This window comes from Galeopterus variegatus, unplaced genomic scaffold (assembly GCF_000696425.1).
Source record: "Galeopterus variegatus unplaced genomic scaffold, G_variegatus-3.0.2 Scaffold1386, whole genome shotgun sequence".
In the NCBI taxonomy this organism is placed as follows: Eukaryota; Metazoa; Chordata; class Mammalia; order Dermoptera; family Cynocephalidae; genus Galeopterus; species Galeopterus variegatus.
Genome location: NW_007727497.1, coordinates 139,241 through 158,680, shown reverse-complemented (window position 1 = coordinate 158,680; position 19,440 = coordinate 139,241). Strand labels below are relative to the sequence as shown.

The following is a 19,440-nucleotide window of genomic DNA, read 5'->3' as shown; positions in this document are numbered from 1 at the left end:
ATTCCATTTGGATCACGCGCCTTTCTAAGGCAAGCTCCGCCCCACTCGCTCAAGTCCTGCCCCCAGATTTAGCCACACCCTCTTTAGGCCTCACCGTCCTGCACGTTCTTCCAAGGCCACGCCTCCTTTCCTCGCAAGGCTGCTCCTTTCCCCTCCCGTAGCCGCTCACCAGTAGCTCCCGTACTGTCAGGCCCGGGCTTCCTTCCTCCCCAAACCCCCGTCATTCTACTGAGAGACTTAGGGCTCGTGGTTACGGGTGTTTTACTGTATTGGATTCCAATACAACTACTCCACCTTTATGGCTAGAACAACTAGGTATCTCCAGGGCCCCATCACACGCCAAATTCAGCCAAGGTCAAAGCCTGGGTGAGGTCCAGCCTCAGTCCGAGGTGCATTATCAGCCTTAGCTCCTACAGTCCCCGACCCTCTGTCAAGCTGGTAAGAGGAAGAGGCCTCCTCAGTTGTCCAGGCTCATGAGTAGAGCAGCGCCCCTCTTGATCCAATGATCAGACGGCATGGCGCCAGTCCGGAGGTCGATGCCGATGACAAAGGAGGCTCGGTCTGAGCTTCCTGCCCGGTTGGGATAGTAATAGCAGGGGCAGGGGTACATGCCTGGGGGAAAGGAGAGGAAAAGAGGTCAGACTCTCCCCACACCTCTCCTGCCCTGCTCTTCCAGAGGCATAGGATGAGTTAGGATCCAAACTAGGGATGGGGTAGGCAGCGCTGGGGGAGCTGTTTCACCCTTGGCGCTTTTCTTGCGGCTCTCTGCAGGCCGGAAGTGGATCGTGGGCATGAGGCAAACAAGCTGCATGGGCTCTGCCTCCACCAAGCAGGAGTTCTTCCTGTCCCAGCCAGCACCCTCCAGGTACAGGCCCCGAACCCAGACACCATCCTGAGGAGAGATGGGGAGAGGTCTGCAGGAAGTCTAGATCATCAGTTGCCAGCACACCAGACCTGCCACCTCTTTCCTCCCTTCTCATCCACTTATTTCCCACTTTTGCTCCCAGCACCCTCCTCCACCAGATCTTTTTGCTCAGGGCCACAAGCATATCTGGCTCCCACCTTGGGTGGATACACTAGGTTGCTGTCATCCACAGTAGAAACGATAAACTCCCAGGAGAGGCTGTCCACTGAAATCTGGGGGTTGAAGATCAGAATAAGGGAGGACCCCAAAGAGGAAAGCAAATACATGTCCCTGGCATCCATCCCCTTTCACACGCTGCATATTGCTCACATTGTTCTGGCGAGCTGAAGACTGCAGTACAGCAGTGAGGAAGCCAGTGGGAAAGGTGAAACCAGACAGCCAAAAGATCACAGGAGGCCGGGCGCGGCTGGCCCACAACTCGAACTGTTCCACACGCATGGCCAAGTCCCGGGTCCATGCAGCCAGTGGCTTTTGTGAGGGATATGCCTGGGGGAGGGTGGGGACAGTGCATGTTTATTCATTCATTTAGCCATGCATTCAAATCCTTATTTTAAACACCTGGAGCAGATATCAGAAGACTACATGGTATCAGCCCCGTTCCCAACAACAGTTGGGCAAAGTTCTTCAAAAGCCAATTCCAGGAATGAAGTATAAAATAACATTAATAACAATGACAATAAGGTACCATTAGTGAAGCATCTACGGAGTGTTATGCACAGTACTGGGAATCTTTGAAACATCCTTGGAGAGGTTAGTAACTTGCCCTGAGTAAGTCTATAAATTAATAAGTTGTGCGAAGCCAGTCAGTGAATAGTAGAGCCAGATTTCAACCTTGAACCTATCTAGCTTTGAAGCCCAGGCTCTCTGCAGTCTGCTATATGCCTCCCTAGAGCCAGGAGACCAGGGGGCACAAGGGTGAGAGGAGAGCTCATTGTTGGAGTAGGGTCGACAGTGGTGGAATCTTGCCTTTCCCCAGAGTGGAGGAACATGGGCATCAAAGATGCAATTGAAGATCTCTTCCAGGCTTGTAGACATTACAATGAGGCCCTGGATGCCTTTCTCTAGGTCTGTCAGTGAGAACCTAGGCAGGATGAGGTGGAGTGTTAGAGATGTTCCGGCCTGGGAGAGTCATCCTAGCTAGGTGGTGAAGGCCTTTCCCCTCCCCCCTCCCACATTTGGCAGAGCCCTCTTCATCTACAGGATGGTCTCCATCAGCTTGTTGTATCTCTGGATCTCCTGCAGAAGGACCACATTGAGAGGAGATGGGTCGAGAGCCAGCAATTTTCGGGTCCCCTCATAGTCAATCATTTCAGGGATCTTCTGCTTCACATCAGTGGCCAACTCAAGGACCTGAGGAGGCGGGAGCTCTGAGTGTAGCCCTCCCTCTCTTCCTCACCACTTGCCCTCCCCCAGGTGTCTGTCTGTTTGTTACCTTCTCTTCCCGGCTCTGGCCTCCAACCCTGGTGGGTGTAATCTGAGGTTGCAGGGAAAGCAGAGTCTCAAAGAGAGTTCGTGCCTCAGTGATCTGGGAGGCCACATCAGCATTGGGGTGCTGGCCAAAGGCCTCAGGGGGGTCCATGCTGGGCAATAAGCTGATGTATTCCTTATAAGAGGCCAGGCTCCCATCCTTGGGGATGAAATAAGTCTCCAGTACTGACAACCTGGGGAACCACAGCATAATTATCGCCACGTTGTGGGGACTCAGGTTTCAATGCCAGGCCAAGACCTCAGTCCCTATGCTCGTCCCATTTATCCAACCCCCTGCTCTTGCCCTGCCCCCCCCCCGCCCCAGTTCCTCAAACTCTGTCTTGTCTCCATCTCTTATTCTCTCCTCAAACACTTCCCCTACTCGCAATCCTGCCACCTGGTCTGTTTGTGTCCTCTGGTGCCCTGCTCAGTGCCAGCTCCCCCTCACCGGTAGGAGGGGGTTGATAGAGACTGGTCACAGAAATAGTCATTGATGTAGGTGGTGAGCAGGCGCCGGTCCCAGTCATCTGTGACGTGTCCACCATAGTTGACGCCCGCAATGAGGTACTTGAGTGCGTCCCAGGGTGTCTCCTCGTACTCATCTAGATAGAGGCTCAGCAAGTTCTCTGAAACCTGTGCGTAGTTCCAAACCAAGCCCTCAGCCCCACACAGTCATGGCAGGAACTCTTCCACTGGGGCCTTAACACAGGCTTTCTGTCAGTGGATATTCCCATAAGGGAGCCATGGGGCAGGAAATGTAAGGATGAGGGACCCCTGGTTAGCACAAACCTCAAAGTCAGAGTCATTGAAGCCATAGATAATGTTCCAGCCAAGCTGCAGGAATTTTTTGCGTTCAAGTAATATAGAATGGAAGAAGCAGAGTGCAAACAGCAGCTTCTTATATTTGGCAGGTTTGGAGCAGCGGGAGAACTGTGATTCTGACATCAGTTGGTAAAGACGTGTCATGTTGGCCTTTAAGCCCTGGGGACAATGAAGTACACAGGTGGAGTTGCATCATTCTCAGTCCCGTCACTAGCACTACCATGTACAGTTGTGGAGGTTGTTCATTGTACATGAACAGATTAAAGGGCCCAGAAACTCATACATATATGGAAACATGATTTGAGGCTAATTAGGAATTACAGATCAGAAGGGTAACTGTGGACTAATCAACTGCGGGCTGAGTGGAGGCTGAAATGTAGCTATTGATCTGCATGCCAAGACATACTTATTCACAAGGCTAGGTGCCTTTCTGTATCGAATCCACACACAGGCACTGTATGGGCTAGTGGCTGCCCTATCTTCTTGTCCCCTCACTTTTGATTTTATCAATGATGTTGTCAATGGTGGGTAAGCCAACTAAACTTGGGAGTGCCAGAAGATATGAACAACAAGAAGACATATACATGCAACCACTAATTAACAAAAATGTACAGAATTATGAGCAAAGGTTCAGTGTAGATTTAAAAGGCCATAGTGTATTATCAAAAGAACAACCTACATGGTTGGATTTATCACTCCTCGTGAACAAGTTCGGATTTGGATTAATCTTACAAATGGAAAGGATATGACTAGACTTGAGAGGAGGGTCTTGGTTTCCTGGAGATGGAAGGAATTGAAGGAATAAAGGCACAAAGGAGAGAATAAGTGAGAGGATGAGCCTGGCTGAGGTCAAGTGCAAGTGCTCAGGTGGGACAAGAAGGACCATGTACAGATGGAAATGTAGTAAGAAGAATGGTAGTTTGAGCCATGTGGGCCTGATTCCCCAGGCTTCATGGAGCCACTCTATCTTGAACAGGACAGTGATATGCTGAAATGGTGTTTGAAGAAGACTTGTCTGTGATGGACAGGACAGAGTAGTGAGAAACTTGAAGTGAGAATATTGGATAGTGGATAGCAGTAACAAAAATAAAATGTGAATTTTTAAAATGCCATTTATAATACCATCAAAATAGGTACTTAAAGTATCAAGAAATAAATCTAATTAAAATATACAAATCTTTATGGAGAAAATTACAAAACTTTTTTGACATAAAGAGTAAATGGGATGGCCAGTTAGCTGAGCTGGTTAGAGTACAGTGTTATAACACCAAGGTCAACGTTTTGGTTCCCCTACCAGCCAGCCACCAAAAACAAAAAACAAAACATTGATCAAGAATAAGTGGAGAGATATACTGTGCTCACAGACTGGGAGGTTCATTGGCCTAAAGATGTCAATTTTCCCCAAATTGATCAATAGAATTTTTTTTTTTTTTTTGTGGAACTTGACAAGCTAATTCTAAAATTTGTGTTGGAGAATAAAAGGCCAAGAAAAGCCTGAAGAATACTAAGGTAAGGGGATTTGCCTAACGATTGTCAAGAATTATTATATAGCTATATGGTAAATAAGACTGTAGTATTAACCCCAAGATAGACAACTTGACCAATGAACAGAATAAAGGGCCCAGAAACCCATACATATATGGAAACATGATTTAAGGCTGAGCAGGAATTACAAATCAGAAGGGTAATTGTGGACTATTCAATCAATGATACTGGGATAATTGGTTATGCATGTGGGAAAAAAGTAAAATTGAACCTCTACTACATACCACAGTCACAAAAATCAATTCCACATGATTAAAAACCTAAATGTGGGAGTCAAATTATAACTTTTGGGGGGGAAGACAAATATGGGAGAGTACTTTTACAACTTTGGAGTAGGAAAGGATTTCTTGAACAAGACATAGGAGCACAAACTATGGAAAAAAAGATAGCTAAATTTACAAATTTCTATTCCCCAAAAAATAACATAAAAGAGAAAAGACAATACCAGAAAAAACCTAACCGACAAAGGATTAGGACCTGGCATATACGAAGAACTACAAAACATGAACAGCATGAATGAATGTCAAGCACATAATACTGAATGAGAAAAGTAAGTTGCAGAGACATGTATACAGTATGGTTGCATTAGTGATACAAACTTTTTTGTTAAAATTGCACAGAAAAGGGCCAGGCCCCATGGCTCACTCGGGAGAGTGCGGCACTGGTAGTGCCAAGGCCACGGGTTCGGATCCTATATAGGGATGGCCAGTGCACTCACTTGCTGAGCGTGGTGCGGACCACACCGTGCCAAGGGTTGCAATCCCCTTACCGATCAAAAAAAAAAAAAAAAAAAAAAAAAAGAATAGTGGCTTCTGAGAGGGGAGGGAAGGTGATAAGATTGGGAAGAAGCACATCAGGACTTCAAGGAAAATACTAATGTTCTTTTTTTTTTTTTTCTTCCAAAAGAAATCCAGTTATACCAAGTATACCCTGAACTTGATCTTGGTGTTATGATGCTGTGCTCTAACCAACTGAGCTAACCGGCCAGCCCACATACCCTGCACTTTCTACTTTCACTGAAGGTTTGCTGGATGGCAGGAAGGACCTGCATCTCCAGCAAGCAGGATTTCACAGAAAACTCTGTGGGCTGAGCCAGGACTGAGGGTCCTCCCTACTTTGGGGCCCCCCTACTGCACAGCCATCCTCTCTGATGCCTCTCTCCCTCCTCCTAGGTTTCCCCTCAGATTCGTCATTGCCTCCCACTTTTATTATCCTCCATCACAGGATGCTCAAGTAACAAAGGGCCCTCTAGGTACCAACGCACACACCTCTTTTAGAAGGCAAAAAAAGGTTCTCAAAAAATGCAAAATAAAAAAATTATGTTACACTGGTGACAGATTTCTGGACTGTTTGACATTTTAAAAGGGGGCACAGAATACTTTTGTTGGCAGAAAAAATAAAGGTAAATAGATATCAACTTTGAACATATTTTTTATAAAATAGTGTTGCCATTAACAAAAATGGGATGAGGCAATAATCTATGGTGGGGATGCTGATGGCTTGTTTTAAGGCTGTGGCATTTATGGTGCTGATGTGCCAGGAAGAAATGCTTTGCATTCAGATGGCAATTCAGACCTTGAACTGAGTTTGATACCAGAGCCAGAGATGGGGATTGGAGTTGGAATCACGAAAAGGACAGTTTCTCCATAAGCGTATGAAATGTAGGATGAGAAGTGTTGGACTTCTTCTTAGGCCAAGAACTACGTCTTGAGATATGACCACAGGCGAAGAGGAGAAAGAAACACAGAGTAATAAATGATGTGACAAAAGACTGAGGGAGAAACAGGAGTGAGGTGTCAGGGAGGCCAGCGAAAGGGACAGTCAACTGTGTCAGCTGCCCCAAGGTGGTCAGGGATTAAGAATGATGAAAGGCATGCATGCATGCAAGCAGTGTCTATTTGTTGAGTACCTGTGACATACTGGTCCCTGTGCTTTTCACAGGGTGAGCAAAAGGATTCTGATCTCAACTAAGAGCAATGAAAAGCTACTAAAACAGTTTCAGCAGGGGGTAAGGGAGGGTATAGTGACATGAGAAGATTTTAAAGGATCGTTATTATTGCCTTTGATGGTGACCTTGTAATATTGGAGATAAAAATTTCAATAGACTTGGAAGGGAAGGAAGGAGAAAGAGGGTGGGAGTCTAGGACTTGTGATATTAGGAAAAGAGTATAAGGAAATGTTGGGAGGCAGGAAGTTTCCACAGTGTAAAAGAATAAATTTGGGGACCCAACTACCCAAATTCTGGCTCTGGAGTACTTATTTACTCTTTCTATGCTTCAGTTTCCTATCTGTAATAGTACGTACCTGACAGGGTGTGTGTGTGCGTGTGTGTGCGTGCGTGTGTGTGTGTGTGTATTAAATGGGTTAATAAATGTAAAGAACTTAGAACAATGCCCAGCACATAATAACAACTCAAGAAATGTTAGATATTACTATTATGTTCTAGGAGTTTAGCACAAAGAAGAGAGAAACGAGATGGAATTTTTAAGAGGACAGTAAAATCAAACGAAGTCATATTGTCATAAAGGGTAAGACCTTGCTCTAATGCTAGCAGGAGCAAAGGTAGACCAGATGTCACAGTTGACGCTGACTCTCTACAGCTGCTCATACCTTTGGTGGCTCTGTGGTCATCTTGATGCTGGCCTGCAAGATTGAGATAGGGAAGTCTGGGTGGGGGCTGGAGCTGAGCCAGAGGCGGAAGGAAGGGTGAGGATCCTCCACCTGCAGCTGCTCCACCAGCTTGTCCAGATTAGGCATCCAAGACAGTGACAAGTGGCAATTTGCCAGAAACACCCAATGTCCTGTAAGGAGATGTCAGGGTTAATAGGAATCATTCCCTAAGCCCCACCTGTGCCCACACTTTCCACCTGGAGAAGGGCAGGGGGGAGTTCACTGCTCAGATCTGCCACTCTTGAGACCTTCTGGAGAAGTGGGGGTGGCAGCTACAGTAGTGTGATTGAGGTTGGAGGTTACGGGGAGGAGGACCAGGGCCGAGGATGGAGGTGAAAGAACAGGATGGACACTGACCCTGAGTCACACCCTCTCGGAGGAGTCGAGCAGCGATGGGGGCCTGGCCCTGGCCCAGGGACAGAGTGTGGAAGTGCTGGGCCATGCCTGTGTGCTCTGCCAGCTGGAGCAGGGCACTGGTGGGGTCCACGCCCGGGGAGAGGATAAAGACGAGTGGGGATCGTGGAGTTGAATCCTCCATTACCTACCAGAAGCACAGGGATGTCCTCAGGCAGAAGGCCATATAACCCCAGTGGGAGAGAAAGGTTGAGGAGACTGAAACAGAGCGAGAGAGGCAGGAAGGACCCAGGGGTCATGTGGGTAAGGACGCTGAGCCACTGACCAACTTCATGTTCAGCACAGGTGGCTCGACGAAGCGGGAGCCAAGGTTGGAGACGATGAAAGAGGTAACACAGAATGCCACCCGGTCCTGGCGTAGGGAGCGAACGATCAGCATGCGTTGCATTTCATTGCAGGCATTTTCCCACTCACCTGGGGACGAGGTAAATAATTTCCAGGACAGTGAACCTGGAAGAGCAGAGAATCTAAACAAAGGGGCACCTGCAGGGAATGTTCCTGGCCGGTGCCAGCCGAGGGGCGCTTGGGAGAGGCAGACACACGGGCTGAATGGAGGGAAGGGGAAAGGCAGGGAGAGGGGAGGCTCAGAGCCCTGGGTACCTGGCAGCATAGCCTTCTCCGGGGCCGCATTGGTGTACCACAGGTGCCAGTCACGAGGATACTGTTCAAAGGAGTTCATCAGTCCATGGAAGTTGGTCAGTTTGTCCAGCTCTGTGATGTTATCCCAGTAAGCATCTGCAAGCCAACTAGTACACGGATTGTCCATTTGGCCCTCCCGATCCAGGACCTTGCAGGGAAGGAGAGAGGAGAGAGGAATTGACTCGGAACACCTTGAAAGAAAAGTTATCTTTTTCTTTCTCTTTTTTTTTTCTTTTTAGGGTGATAAAGCCATCAAGATGGGTCTTGCATGAAACCGACTGACAAGATGAATACAGGAATTCAAGGTGGATTGGAATCTACCTCTACTGGGGACATTCGTGGGAGTCTAGGACTCAGACCCTACCATGACATGGGAAGCTGGCACCCTCTGGTGGTTGCCTGATAAAAATGTCTCCAACCCCGATGACTTCATCTGGTAGCCTTACCCATCAAAGAAGCACAAACCATTCATTTATTCATTCATTCACTTATTCGCTTATTCATTCCCTTAAATAAATATTTATTGTTCACCGACCATGTGTTTTAAGCATTTGGGACGCATCTCTAAACAAAACGGACAGATATTTCTGCCCTTGAGGAGTTTATTTTCCAGTGTGACATTATGAACCCATGGGCAGATTATGAACCCAAATCATAACAAATAAGTAAATATTCGAGTATGTTAAAGATGGCAGCGCAATAGAAAAGTAGGATAAGGTGAGGAGGGAAGGGAGATTGGGAGTGCAGGGGGGTAGCCTGAAGTGCTGAATCAGAACATCAAGGACATCGCACTGAGGTGAGGTTTGGAGGAGACAACCGAGCGTACACCTGGGGGAACAGTTTTCCAGCAGAAGTCACCGCCAGCGCAAAGACCCTAGGGTGAGCCATGCCAGAGTGTTTGAGGAGCACAGATGGAGTGGGGGGGGTGGGACAGTGGGAGACAACAGTGATGGGGACTCCTATCAAAATGATGTCCATCTTAAAAGGACCTCTGTGGTTGCTGTGCTGAGCGTTTGGGGTGCTGGAGGGCACTGGAGGGCGACCGCCAAAATCCCGATGAAAAGTGAGGAAGGAACGAGACGGTTGTCCAGGAGTCTGGGAGAGCGGCTGGCCCAGGGGAACGCAGCATAGTTGTTCAGCAGCTTTACGGGCCCACTTGAGGCTCATGATCATGGGTTTAATGGGAGTCTAGTCAGCGTGCATGTGTTTTTCTCCAGCCATGTTCAGCTGCATGGGCCACACAGCGACAGAGAGGGAGAGGAGCTGGATCCAGCCAGGGAGTGGTAGCTTGGCCAGGCAAATGTAACACGGGGAGAGAGGAAGGGACAGAGGGGCTGAGTGGCCTGCAAGGGAGAGACTGTGTTGGTGACCATGGAATTCAGCCTGGGGAAGGAGTGGCTCAACAGGCAGTAAAAAAGTGCCACTCATAGGGCATGGCAAGTCACCCCACAGCCCAGGGAGCTTGTCCTGCACCTGCTCCTGGCACAGTTCTTCCCAACTCACTGTCTGAAGCCTTGGGCCTGAGCCCTGGGTCTGGAGTCCTTGTCACACTTCCCCTCATCCCCAACCCTAGCCACCCTATTCTGGGATGTGCCTTCTGCCCAACTCACCACGCCCCCACGTAGAAAGAAGTTGTACTCATCCATGTTGAGCTTGCCAGAAGTCTCCAGAATTTTGGCACACATATGAAAACTGAAGAGTAGCTTGTGGCGCTCAAAAAGGGTGCGGCAGGTATACCTGGGAGACGAGGAGACAGGGAGGATGGAGGAAGCAGGATGAAGTGGGGGTGGGATGCAAAACACAAGTGCTTACTGAATGAAGGTCACACAATCACAGAGCTTTACAGAGGAGAAGGACCTTAGTCAGCATCTAATTCAAACCTCCTGTAAACAGCCAAGGGAAGCCTAGAGGGAAGATGTGATTTTCCCAGAGTTCACTGTCATTCAGTTCCATTAGAAAAACAAAACATTGATGATTCCCTCATTATCTTGCCAGGCACTCTGCTAGGTCCTGAAGACACAGAGATGAATAAGCCACAGTCTCTGTCCTTGAGGAAGTCATGGCAGAGTAAGGAAGACAGACACAGAGGCCATCACTTATGATAGGACGTGATGAGTCCTGTAGAAAGGTGGGAGCGTGGTGTCAGGAACGCAGGGCAGGGGCGCCCAGCCCCATCCGCGGGACTCAGGGAATGTTTCTGAGAGGAGCTGCCCGAGGGGCAGCGGAGTTACCAGTCATTCAGTTCCATTAGAAAAACAAAACATTGATGATTCCCTCATTATCTTGCCAGGCACTCTGCTAGGTCCTGAAGACACAGAGATGAATAAGCCACAGTCTCTGTCCTTGAGGAAGTCATGGCAGAGTAAGGAAGACAGACACAGAGGCCATCACTTATGATAGGACGTGATGAGTCCTGTAGAAAGGTGGGAGCGTGGTGTCAGGAACGCAGGGCAGGGGCGCCCAGCCCCATCTGCGGGACTCAGGGAATGTTTCTGAGAGGAGCTGCCCGAGGGGCAGCGGAGTTACCGAATGACACGGGAGAGGCAGAGAGGCCACAACTGCAGGGAGCGCTCACAGCGTCAGCAAAGCAGTGGCGTGAGAAGGACACAGCACGGAGGGCATCGGGGTTGCTCAGGTGCTTGGTGCAGCGTGGGGAATGGTGAGGCTGAGGCAGGCGAGGGCCTGGTCACAGGGGGCTTTGTGGACCACTGGGGATGAGACAGCCACTAATGTGTTTAAGCCGGAGTGTGACATGGCCAGATCTGTGTGTTGAGAAGGCTGTGCTGGCAGCTGCCGGAGGATAGACTGAGAGGGACAGAGTGAGATGCAGGATGACCCACCGGGAAACCACTACGCAAGTCAGAAAAAAGATCATGAAGTCCTGAACTAAGGTACAGTCATAGGAGTTGGGAGGACGGGGAGGAAATAGCTTGTAGAAATACTCAGGAGCAAAACCTGGAGACTGGTTTGAGAGGGCAGAGCCAAGGCTAGCTCCCGATTTCTGGCTTGGGCGACTGGCTGGGGGGCTTGGGGGCCATTCAGGAATGAGGACCTTGAAGGAAGTGGGAAGATAATAGTGAGTTTGATCTGAAACAAGTTGAACTTGAGGGGTCTGTGGGACATCTGGGCAGAGGAGTCAGGTAGGTACCTTGCTGCTCAAAATGTGATCCACAGACCAGCAATAGCAGCATCTCCTGGGAGCTTGTTAGAAATGCAGAATCTCAGGCCCCACTCCAGACCAGCTGAATCTGAATCTGCATTTCAGAGCAAGATCCCCAGTGCTTTATATGTACGTTAATGTTGGAGAAGTGCTGGTGTGGTAGCCAGTAGTATATACAAGTCCAATGCTCACGGGAGAGCTAAAGATATAAAACTGGGAATAATCAGCCCATACGTGAGAGGTGAAGAGGATGCAGAGGTGACCAGTAGACGAGCCCGGTGGCATGGGAAAGTACTTAGAAAGAAGGCACCAGAAGAGTAGCATGAGCCAGCCACTCGGTCTCCTGCCTGGGGCACAGGGAGGAGGCATGAGACCTGTAGACGGCATAGGTGTGGTAGTCATTCAGGTAGTCAATACGGTCCTCCAGCTTATTGCTGCGGTGGCTCTTGTCAATGCTGAGGACGAAGAGGCTGATGTAGGCGTCCAGCGAGAACTGGTACATGGGGTCGATGCAGCCCATGTCATTGAGCACGAAGAACAGGACTGAGGCCCGCTGGGCGCATGGGCGGTAAGCCTGCGGGTGGGGCAGTGTCAGGGCCATAGAGGGGCTGGCCCCGAGCAGGGGCTCAGGGAAGGAAGGGGCCTTGAGCCAACATGACCAGAGCTGCTGCTGGATGGCTGGCCGGGGCGGGACTGGAGGGCACGGGGGCTCACCTCGCGGGCCAAGTCGATATTGATCTCTGTGGTTTCACTGGTCTCTAGCTGCTCAGTCACCTCAGTGGCAGTTATCTTGGAAGTCTGCAGGGTGTTTACCAGCTGCACGTCATCTAGCAGGGAGCCTGTGGCCTCGTTCAGCAGCCTAGGGGGAAGCCAGGTAGCACTCAGGTCAATGGGTAAGGGGTGCTGGGCTGAAGGGAAGGACCCCTCACCAGCCCCCAGGGATGCTAGTTGTGCCTGCAAGTGGACAAGTTGGATGCTAGTTGGAAGTAGCCCAATGGGATGGTGGGTGGGTGGAGGCAAGTTCTCACCGAAGGATCTCATCCTCCAGCTCCTTTAGCTTCCTTTTGCCAGCAGCAATATTGATGACTAGCGAATCCTTCTGCTCCTCCAGCTCAGGCCGCTCCTTCCTTACCACGATGCCCAGCAGTTGGGCCTCCAGGCCCTGGGAGTGCCAGGACTCATGGTGAGGGTCTCACTCCTGCAACCTCAATCCTTTCCATCCTTTTACACCTCCCAAAACACTCATCCCCATCTGCCCAACACAAGCTTAGCCTTTTTCTCGATCCCTCCAAACTCTCCAACCCTTCCTGCTTCTCTCTAGCTCAGTCTGGGCATGGATGCCCACTCACCTGTTCTTTCACAGCAAAGTTGACAATGGTGGTCTTGGCTGAGGTCTCTGGGCTGTAATGGGGGTTGGAGAGCTTGGTGGTGATATAGAAACGGAAACTGGTATTGTATTCCACCTCCTTCTCTCCAATGCGCATCAGTAGCTGACCCCCTGCATCCACAAAAGGGGCAAGGGTAAGGCTCCATGTGACCAGGTTTGGGCTGACCCATTCCCCAACTGGCCGCCAGTTACAGTGACTCAGCTGCCCTACAGGCCCCAGCTCAGGGCTGTCTGAATACAGGGACAGGTAAGTAGAGAACACAGAGAAGGAGCCAGGAGCCTTTTCCTCCCTAGTGTCCTACTTGGCTGGCCTCTAGGATTTGTCCCATAATCCAACCCCACAGTAAGCCCAGGCCCTGACCAATTCGAGTTACAGATTTGTTGAGCACAGGGTTGAGTGAGGGGTCCAGATACTCCTGCACATTCTGGAGCAGCACTGGGTGTCCAAACTGGATGGCCTTTTCTAGGATTCGAAGGTAATCACTCATCTGCAGGTCAATAATCTTTAGACCCTAGAGAGCAGAGGGAAAAGATGGAAGAAACACTGAGCAACTCGAGGGAGACAATGGCCCAAGGGTAGGACCTCAGGATGACAAGGCTTGGAAAGAGATTCTATTTGTGGGACAAAACCAGCCCCTCAGCCTTATACCTGGTTTCCTTCCATGTTCTTAATCCATTTCAGGGCCTGGGCCTGAGGATCGATCATGAGTGCCCACCTGGTGGAGGAGGCATTGGTCAGAAGACGGGCGCTGCTCCCACCCTGCCTCTCACTCCCAGCAGCGTCCTTACCTGTTGCCACGGGTGACAATGATGCCATTCTCAGTGGAGAAGGCATCTGAGGGCAACCCTTGGATGTTCCAGTCCCGAACTTTGGTAGGATTGGACAGGAAGTCATCAATGGTGAAGCGAGGTGAACAAGGCACCTGAAGCTCCCGGATCTGGGGAGAGAAAAGCCCCAAACTTCAGCCTGAAGATCTGAGTCCAGCAGCCCCTGCCCCTTCCCCATATGTCTTAATATTCCCAGAGGCCCTGCCCCAGCCCTGGTCTCAGAGCCCATTCTAAGAGCTCTTTTATCATGTCTGAGCTCCATCTCACCTTCTTGATCCAGATTTGGCTGACAATCTCATCCCGGTAGTTGGTCAGGAAGGGTCCCATGTAGGACAGGAAGGCAGCCGCCAGGAGACAATCACCAACCAGGTAGCCCAGGTCCTCCTCCAGGCCCTGGTGGACAGTAAGCCTTCCTGGGTCCCCAGCACTTTGGGAGACACTTGGAATGCTTTTGAAGGCACTCTCCTCTGGACACTATCTAGATCAAAGAGATTCTTTCCCTCTCCTAAACCTTTATGCTCTGAGTACTCTAACCTGGTTCTAATTACTTTTGAGTTCCCCATCTCAACAGCAATGTTTACCTTCTGGTGATAAAGCCTAAGCCATCTGTGAAGCCAGGAGCTCACTGAGGGTGGAGACAAGATATCCCATGTCTGTTTTCTATCAGGTCAGGGGGGCTATATCAAGAGCCCTTGTGTGTGCTTTCCAGCCCTTCCTAAACACTGAAGCAGATCCCTCATGGCACAAAAAGCCTTTCCTTCCACTATTCTCATCAATAACTCCCATCCCCCTGTACTTGGTTTTCCCTACACCCAGGTATCCCAATTTTCCCTGACTGTCCATCACCCTAAAGGGATAGATCTCTTGGAACTGGCGGGCAGGGAGGAAGGACACAGCCTGGTGGTACAACTGATCTCACCTGCACTGTCTCTTCCCATCGGGCCTTCTCACCGGCTAACCCAGACACCAGCATCCCAGCCCGCTCCAGCTTCAGCTCCATCTCTTCAGACTTCTTGCGAAGCTCCTCCTTCTGTGCCAGCTTCTCATCGTACTGTTTCTTCAGCATCTCCAGTTTCTCTGCCACCTGGGAGGGATCGGAGGACAGGACATCAAACACAGGGCTTGAGACCAGGTGGTTCTGGTTCAAATCATGACTCTGCCATTTTGTAGCTGTATGACCTTGGGTAAATTCCTCTCTTTGAGCCTCAGTTTCATCATGTGTAAAATAAGAATAATACCTACGGACTAGGGTTGTCGTGAGGGGTAAATGAGATAAAACGTGTGATGAGTTTTCTTTCCCTTCCTTTCACTGCCCTTGCCTAGAGCCCAGAAACTACTTGGTAATGAGACTCGAGGCTGGACTAGGAGAGAGACCTCTCAATGCACAACAAACCACACAAGGTATGTTGGCAAGAGAAGGTTGTAGAGCACGAAAAGGACTGCCTCTCCACACCAGAGGCCACACCCAGGGTGCAGCCTTGAAAGAGGAAGAAACCGAGGTTGGAATATATCATTTAAATCTGCAATAGAGAAGGTTGTAGAGCACGAAAAGGACTGCCTCTCCACACCAGAGGCCACACCCAGGGTGCAACCTTGAAAGAGGAAGAAACCGAGGTTGGAATATATCATTTAAATCTGCAATAGAGGACTGATAGAGCCTTGTTTAAGATCCCGTATGTGTACCTGACTGGCCAACAGTAACTGTGCCTGGGTGGAGACCGTATCCCCCGTCCCTAGGACATGAGGAATAGGGGGTGGGGTTACACACAGTGTACACACAATAAATGTTAGCACCTTCCCTGCTGCCACCGGCACTGGGAGAGGCAGCCTGCAATCTGGGAATAATTCCACCACTATAAAGTAGAAATAGCTCTACTTTACCGAGTACTACCTGGACCAGGGTAGTTTCAACTTTTCAGAGCCTTGTCTGGGGGATATATGGAAGGGTAGACAGGGGTTATAGCACAATGTCTGGCATGCAGTAAGCAAACACTGCCTGGGCCCAAGAACTCGGAAATGGGATGATAGACAGCTATCCAAAAAATATTCTTTAAAACAAAGTGGAGATTCAAAATGTCACCTTCAAATGGCGGGATGGCTTATAGGTCCAGCCATGGTAGCAATCTGTTAGAAGGCACTCATATCTAAAGAAAGAAGGTATCACTCAGAAGGGACGTGGTCAGCTGGGCCCCTCAGAGGAAACATCGGACGGGGCTCACCGGGCAAGGGGTGCCGTGGCCCCCATACACGTGTGTCAGCTCTAGGCCTGGTGGGGCCAGTGCATCTGAGACGCCTGTCACCAGGGTCATGTGACCGCCTCCCTGAATTGAGTCTATGCTCATCAGCATCACTGTGATTATAATTTGGCTTCCTGTGGAGATTTGTTTATGGAGAGGCATCCAGCCCACTTGATAATTCTGTATTTTGTTATTTATTTTGCACGTGGCATTGTTGTCCTCATTTAAAAAATTTTTATAGAAGAAATAAATGCACGAGGTTAAAAACCTAAAGAACATAAAAGAGGTTATAGGAAAAGCAACAATCCTCTAGCCCACCTTTTCCACACCTAGTCCCCTTCCTCTGAGGCAAACTACTTTTTAACCACTTCTCTTTCTATTTCTTCTGGTGGTTCCCTCCATATCTCTGAACAACATGCTTATGCCACTATTTTCTAAATATAGTAATCTCTTTGCAGTTTTACATTTTCTGCAGTTTCAACCTTTTTAATTAAAGAAAAAATGATGAAAAATCTTAAACCTAGAAGCATCCATCAGCTAGATGTAACAGTTGTTATCATTTGGCTATATTTATTTCATCTACTTGTTTTTTGCCAAAGAGTCAAAGTAAAATACAAATTCATGAAATTTCAACCCTAAATACTTCATAATGCATCTATAAAAAAAATAAGGACATTTTCTTATATAACCACAACACCATTATTACACCTAATAAAATTTCTGTCATATTTTAGAAAATAGTGTTTACTACTTGTCTTTTTTGAGTAGCAAATACATTCACACAAATCAAAATTCAAAAGGAACAACAATGTTTACAGTGAAGGGTAAGTTTTCCTCCCACTCTTGACCCCAGCCCCGGGCGCCACCCTAGTTTCTTGTGTAGCTTTCTGGTGTACTCCGTGTATAGAATGTGAGAGTTTATATATAAAGAAAATATAAGCACCGTGAAGGCAGAAACTTGCTCACAAATGAATCCTTAGGCCTACAGTAATGCCCAGCACTCAAACTTTTTTTTTTTTTTTTTAAAGATGACCGGTAAGGGGATCTTAACCCTTGACTTGGTGCTATCAGCACCACACTCTCCCACGTGAGTGACAGGCTGGCCCTAAACATTTTTTGAATGAATAAATTTTTAAATACAGGTAAGTAGTTACATGCTATAACACTGTTCTGTACTTGACTATTTTTTTACTTTTTCCAACTCAGTTCTTATTGAGCTGCCTTATTCTTTTGAACAGCTGCAAAAGAATCTTGTGTGTGATTGAACCATAATTTATGCAACGAGTCTCCTATGGACAGGTATTTGAGTTTTTCCAAAATTCTGCTATTATTAGCAATGCTGCAATAAATATCCTTGTACGTGCATAAGCACATCTTCACACTGCTGTTTCTTCTTTCCTTTAATTTTGTTTACTTTGTGAAGAGGTAACTTAAAAATTCAAAAGGTGTGAGGGCATGAGGACATGAAAAGTCTTCCTCCCAACCTTGTCCCCCCCCACCCAGTTCCCTTCTCTAGAGGCAGCCAATGTTACCTGTTTCTTGAATCTCCTTCCAGAGGTGTTCTACACATATATCAGTGTATTCTATACATATACAAGCATATTCTATACGCTGTTTCCTGGTGTTATCGATTTTAGGCTACTTCTTTTGACTCTGTGCTATGACAGATGAAGGTTCAACTCCCTTACATCTCCACACAACCACTCCTTTCTCCCTACTCCTAATAGTTTTAGTTCTTCTATTAGTTACCTTTACCACTTTAAATAATGTGTTAAAACCTCATTTCATTCTATCTACTACAAAAGCACTGCCTGATCTCTGCCTCACCCCACCCCTGCGCCCACTTCCTAACTTTTTCAGCTGTACTTTCATTTTCACATTGTCAAAGTTGATAACATTTACATGCAGAAGCCACAATTAGCCCTCTGTGCTTTGCGTCCAGGCTGGTACTAAAGGCTGAATGTCACAGGAAGTACTGACGTTATTCGTGACCTGGGCTGATGCCCAGAGAGCATGCACCAGGGCGCCTGCCTCGTAGCTTATGACAGGGGCACCTTCTGAGAGGACATGCACATGCCCAACCCATTAAATATTTTTATATTACCCTCGGTTATGTGTTTTCTCTTTCAGAAATTCTTATGGGTTGGATTGTGTCTCATATGTCTCTCATATTTTCCATCTTTTTATATTATATTCCCGACCTCTATCTCCCCACTTTTCTATTGAATGTCATACTTTGATCATTTTTTTAAGTTTTATTTATTTTTCTGTGGTTCGCCAGTGATAATTTTTAAATTTCCCAGAAATCTTTCTTTTTTTTTTTTTTTTTTCTTTTTGTCTTTTTTCGTGACCGGCAACGGATCGCAACCCTCAGTGTCGCGCCCGTACCGGACCGGGACCGGCAACGGGATCGCAACCCTCGGTGTTGCTCCCGCTCCTTGCTCAGCCAGTGAGCGGCCGTAAATTTCCCAGAAATCTTTCTATCTCTCTGTTTGGACTTTTTCCCCTATCATCTATTTTTGTTTTGTGGATGTGATTTCTTCTTTAATCATTTTCTGATATTACCAATTAGATTAAGTTTGCATTTTAAGTTCTTCTCTGTAACCTGAATTACCTCTGGCTTTTTTTTCCCCCTCTGGGATTGCGTTTTGTTATAACTTTTTAATCTTGTCACTCCCCTGCTTCTTGGGAGACTTCCTCCACCCTTTTGCTCACGCCTTCTCCAGGGCAAGTGCATGACTGCTCTGATTGGAGAAACTGGGGAGAATAAACTGGGAATATTCAGCTGAGATCAGACATTTTCCTTTGAGGAGTGAGTCAAACCACAGACAGCACAAGTTCCACTTGGCCCCTCCAGACTGTGGGAGGCCTGCCCAGCCCAGCAGGGCCTGAGTCCAGGTAATTCTGTCTAAATATGGGGCACTACTGGTGGGGCCACTTGCCCACAGATGTCAGCCACATTTTTCCAAACCGCACCTCTACAGGTGTTAAAGTTGATATTTTGGCCAAACATCTTTTGTTTTTTCTATTCTGTTTATACCCTAGACATAGAAGGCTGTTAGTTCTTGGATCCCCTCAAGAGTATAACTGCAAAAAAAAAAAAAAAAAAAAAAAAAAGAGTTTAACTGCAGATGAGAAAACCCCATTAAAAAGATTTGGGTGGGGCTAGTTTCATGGGTGTGGACAGATGTTTTGACTTAGGTGACGTGTAGATGTTCATATTAGGCCAGGTGGGTTTTTTTTTTAAGATGACCGGTAAGGGGATCTTAACCCTTGACTTAGTGTTGTCAGCACCACGCTCTCCAAATGAGCAAACCAGCCATCCCTATGTAGGTATCCGAACCCG

At 48.0% G+C, this 19,440-nt stretch overlaps 1 protein-coding gene across 1 annotated transcript in view; it reads right to left on the bottom strand.

Moving 5' to 3' along the window:
* Positions 1–244: 244 nt before the first annotated feature.
* Positions 245–19,440, bottom strand: part of DNAH2 (dynein, axonemal, heavy chain 2) — a 104,518-nt gene continuing 85,322 nt past the window's right edge. The window contains exons 64-86 of the mRNA XM_008576677.1: positions 14,777–14,941; positions 14,125–14,250; positions 13,819–13,967; positions 13,679–13,745; positions 13,391–13,541; positions 12,992–13,140; positions 12,671–12,804; positions 12,357–12,501; positions 12,017–12,216; positions 10,093–10,219; positions 8,444–8,630; positions 8,109–8,257; positions 7,787–7,970; positions 7,370–7,560; positions 3,182–3,373; positions 2,841–3,025; positions 2,358–2,586; positions 2,124–2,275; positions 1,892–2,006; positions 1,235–1,411; positions 1,063–1,137; positions 742–892; positions 245–612 (exon numbers count right to left, since the gene is read on the bottom strand). Of these exons, the coding sequence (XP_008574899.1) occupies positions 458–612; positions 742–892; positions 1,063–1,137; positions 1,235–1,411; positions 1,892–2,006; positions 2,124–2,275; positions 2,358–2,586; positions 2,841–3,025; positions 3,182–3,373; positions 7,370–7,560; positions 7,787–7,970; positions 8,109–8,257; positions 8,444–8,630; positions 10,093–10,219; positions 12,017–12,216; positions 12,357–12,501; positions 12,671–12,804; positions 12,992–13,140; positions 13,391–13,541; positions 13,679–13,745; positions 13,819–13,967; positions 14,125–14,250; positions 14,777–14,941 (3,555 nt within the window). The 3' untranslated portion in view covers positions 245–457. The remainder of the gene's footprint in view (positions 613–741; positions 893–1,062; positions 1,138–1,234; positions 1,412–1,891; positions 2,007–2,123; positions 2,276–2,357; positions 2,587–2,840; positions 3,026–3,181; positions 3,374–7,369; positions 7,561–7,786; positions 7,971–8,108; positions 8,258–8,443; positions 8,631–10,092; positions 10,220–12,016; positions 12,217–12,356; positions 12,502–12,670; positions 12,805–12,991; positions 13,141–13,390; positions 13,542–13,678; positions 13,746–13,818; positions 13,968–14,124; positions 14,251–14,776; positions 14,942–19,440) is intronic.